The sequence below is a fragment of the Phoenix dactylifera genome, chromosome 12, assembly GCF_051530095.1.
Source record: "Phoenix dactylifera cultivar Ajwa chromosome 12, Ajwa_hap1_PhDact_Kaust_v1.1, whole genome shotgun sequence".
NCBI classification, from domain to species: domain Eukaryota; kingdom Viridiplantae; phylum Streptophyta; class Magnoliopsida; order Arecales; family Arecaceae; genus Phoenix; species Phoenix dactylifera.
This window is the reverse complement of record NC_143201.1, coordinates 1,839,625-1,842,814: the sequence shown is the minus strand read 5'-3', so window position 1 is coordinate 1,842,814 and position 3,190 is coordinate 1,839,625. Positions and strand designations below refer to the sequence as shown.

At 48.8% G+C, this 3,190-nt stretch overlaps 1 protein-coding gene across 1 annotated transcript; it reads left to right on the top strand.

The window, feature by feature from the left end:
* Window positions 1-548: 548 nt before the first annotated feature.
* LOC103715618 (putative WRKY transcription factor 17) lies at window positions 549-2,405 on the top strand. The gene is made up of 3 exons (XM_008803302.6): window positions 549-1,371; window positions 1,474-1,599; window positions 1,681-2,405. The coding sequence occupies exons 1-3, from the start codon at window positions 686-688 to the stop codon at window positions 1,853-1,855; spliced, it is 987 nt and encodes a 328-aa protein (XP_008801524.5). The 5' UTR covers window positions 549-685; the 3' UTR covers window positions 1,856-2,405.
* The last annotated feature ends 785 nt before the right edge of the window (window positions 2,406-3,190 follow it).

Sequence of the window (3,190 nt, the reverse complement as noted above, 5' to 3'; positions counted from 1 at the left end):
CGGTCACCTCACCGGCCAATACATCGAGTTCCAGTGTACGAACGGGCGATGATCTTCTTAGAGCAACAAAAAAATCGTGCATTGGATTCCTTCAAGGTACGCATCATTTGATTAATACCTCATCCAGAGGCCTGATTTGATTGATTACTATTATTTTTCCAAATTTTTGCAGGTTGACTCCTGACCAGATGTAGTCCCTATGACCGGAGCGACAAAGTCCACTCATCAGAGGGTGTGGAGGGCCCGATATGCCGAGATTAGAAAATAAGAACATAATCTCGCGATACATGTACCTGGACTACCGCTTTTTTCTAAAATATTTTTTTTCCGAAAGACGCCATTGGTCCAACTTACGACTGAAGCTTCCCTCCACCGGCTCTATGCCCGTATAAAAAGTTTTAATTTTTTTTTTTGTCTTCATAAAATAGAGTTTAGAGGGGGGGGGGAAAAAAACTAAATAAGATCACAGCCGCGTGATGGAAACGCTCCTTTGACTCGTATCTCCGTTTCCCGTTTGGCCCGCTCCACTTTATATAATCCTCTTCCGGCTCCTTTCATTTACTCCTCGTTTCATCCTCCCCCTCCGTTGGCCTGGTACTTTCTTCTCGACGGAGGGAGAGAGATTGAGGTCGGGATCTCTTTATTTTATTTTTTTTACCGGCGACTGCGTTCGCCTCCGATCAAGATGGCTGTTGATATGATGGGCTACTCGAAGATGGATGACCAGATCGCGATCCAGGAGGCGACCGCCGCGGGGCTCCGGAGCCTGGAGCACCTCATCTTCCAGATCTCCCACCGCAAGTCCCAGCAGCTCGACTGCCGCGAGATCACCGATCTCACCGTCTCCAAGTTCAAGAAGGTCATCTCCATCCTCAACCGCACCGGCCACGCCCGCTTCCGCCGTGGCACAACGGCAGCGCCTCCCCCGCCCCCCTCGCCGGCGACTCAGACCCTGACCCTATCCCCGATTCCCCTCCAGGCGCAGCCACCCCAGCCGGCGGTTCCGCCTCCGCCTCCCCAGACCCTGACGCTGGACTTCACCAAGCCGAAGCCGGGCCCGTGCTCCGTCGTCGTTGGAGGCGGCGACATCGCCACCAGCCAGTACACCAAGGAGAGCTTCAGCATCTCGACCCCGATGTCTTCGACGAACTCTTCGTTCTTGTCGTCCATCACCGGCGACGGCAGCGTCTCCAACGGCAAGCAGGGATCGTCCCTCCTCCTCCCCCCAGTCGCCCCCTCTGCCGCCGTCTCCGCCGGCAAGCCGCCCCTCTCGTCCTCCTACAAGAAGAAGTGCCACGAGCACGCCCACCCCGAGCTCGTCTCCGGCAAGTACGCCGTCACCGGCGGCCGCTGCCACTGCTCCAAGAGAAGGTAACCATAAATCAACAAACCCCCCACCCAGCACTTCACAGCTTGGACGCTTTTTATTCTCCTTTTTTTCCACTAAATTAATTTTTAATTAAAAAAATGAAGGAAATCTCGGGTGAAGAAGACGATCAGAGTGCCGGCGATAAGCTCGAAGATGGCCGACATCCCTCCCGACGAGTACTCGTGGCGCAAATACGGGCAGAAGCCCATCAAGGGCTCCCCTTACCCGCGGTAAGCATCCATCTTCTGCCATTCCGTTTGATCGAGATCGAACGGCCTGCAGTCGATCTAATGGGTCTCTCTCTCTCTCAGGGGCTATTACAAGTGCAGCAGCCTGAGGGGTTGCCCTGCGAGGAAGCACGTCGAGCGGGCGCCGGACGACCCTTCGATGCTGATCGTAACGTACGAAGGGGAGCATCGCCACACCCAGAACCCTGTACCCGATCCCACCGATGCTCTCATGTTCGCCTCCTCCCGCGAGATCTGATCCGATCTGATCGAGCGGTTGCTGCGATGTCGTCCGTCCATCCGATGGTCCTTCCAATCTCGTGCGATGTCGGACGCGCTCCATGTTTTTTTTTTTTTTTGTTTAAATCCTTTTTTCGTCTCCGAGTTTAGAACTTCGGAGAGGTTTGATATTATGTAAAAAGGAATCGGGAAGTTTGAAAAGAAAAATCGTGGAAATTTGGCCAAAACGAGCGGATCACTGGAGTGGGAGCAAAGGCCACGGAATTGAAGCCGTTGTCGCGGAGTGCCATTTCCTGAAGCGGATTTGAGAGTGGTTTCGAGTCCGGGGATCGCGTTCCCTTGTCCGGCGTGCCGGGTGGTGGTCAAAAGGCGTGGCTATCCGCCAGGTGGGGCCCATGAGCTGTAAGACTGTAACCGTATTTTGGGTGGGAATCGGTCAATCGGGGTGGTGGGGGCCGTGCGAGTGGTGGTGCTGGTGGTGGGGGCGGTGGTCCCCGCTGTCTCTCTTTTGTCTTCGTTGACTGGCGTCAGCTTTAATGAACTGTGAATAATATGCCGTTTTTCCAAAATTACAATTTGACCCCTCAGCTTTGCCCAAATTCTACAGAGTTATATTATATTTTGTTGATACTCTTTTTTCCCCATGCATGATGCATGTGATGGGTTGGATTCCATGCCATTGTCGCGAACCCTCTGTCCGCTCCCTTTTGTTAATACTCTACCCCCAGGGGAAGAGAGAAGAAGAAAAGAGATCACAACAGTAAACGTTTTTGTGGCGTTGGAGCTTGCTAGTGTTGCCTAATGCAACACTCATACGGTAATGGATATGTCTAAGAAACCGGAAAGGACTACTTGCTGTGTGTGAAAGCCCCATCGGCGAATCCTTAAACAAAAAAAAAAAAAAAAAAAAAAAAGAAAAAGAAGAAAGCCTTATACATGGTCTTATCATTAGATGGACTTACCTTTTATATTTAAACAATTCAAAACCAAATACTTTTTATACTTAAACAATTCAAGATCAAATGAAGGGTACTGTTATCCAGAGTCCTTGTGCTCTGAGATGAAATTTGGTGCTTCGATAAGGATGGCTTTTTCTTGGGTGTTCGATCTCTTCTCTTTGTTCAGCCGTCACGCTTGTCTTTTATTTTTTATTAAAGATATTAAGTGACAATTGCTTATTTAATAACTTATTTAATATATTAAGTAAGTTAATAATTTATTTAATATATTTGGAGGAAATATTTTTTTGATTTATATATATATATAAAATAAGATCAGAAAATAATAAATTTTGAAGAATCCAACAATTTTTTTGCAGTCTTATTTATTTTTTCGAAAATATGTTTGACTTCAA

Coding starts and splice junctions, on each gene's coding strand:
- LOC103715618 (XM_008803302.6), top strand. CDS start 686: ATGGCTGTTGATATGATGGGCTACTCGAAGATGGATGACCAGATCGCG. Junction 1,372..1,473: donor TGCCACTGCTCCAAGAGAAG/GTAACCATAAAT, acceptor AAAAAAATGAAG/GAAATCTCGGGTGAAGAAGA. Junction 1,600..1,680: donor AAGGGCTCCCCTTACCCGCG/GTAAGCATCCAT, acceptor TCTCTCTCTCAG/GGGCTATTACAAGTGCAGCA.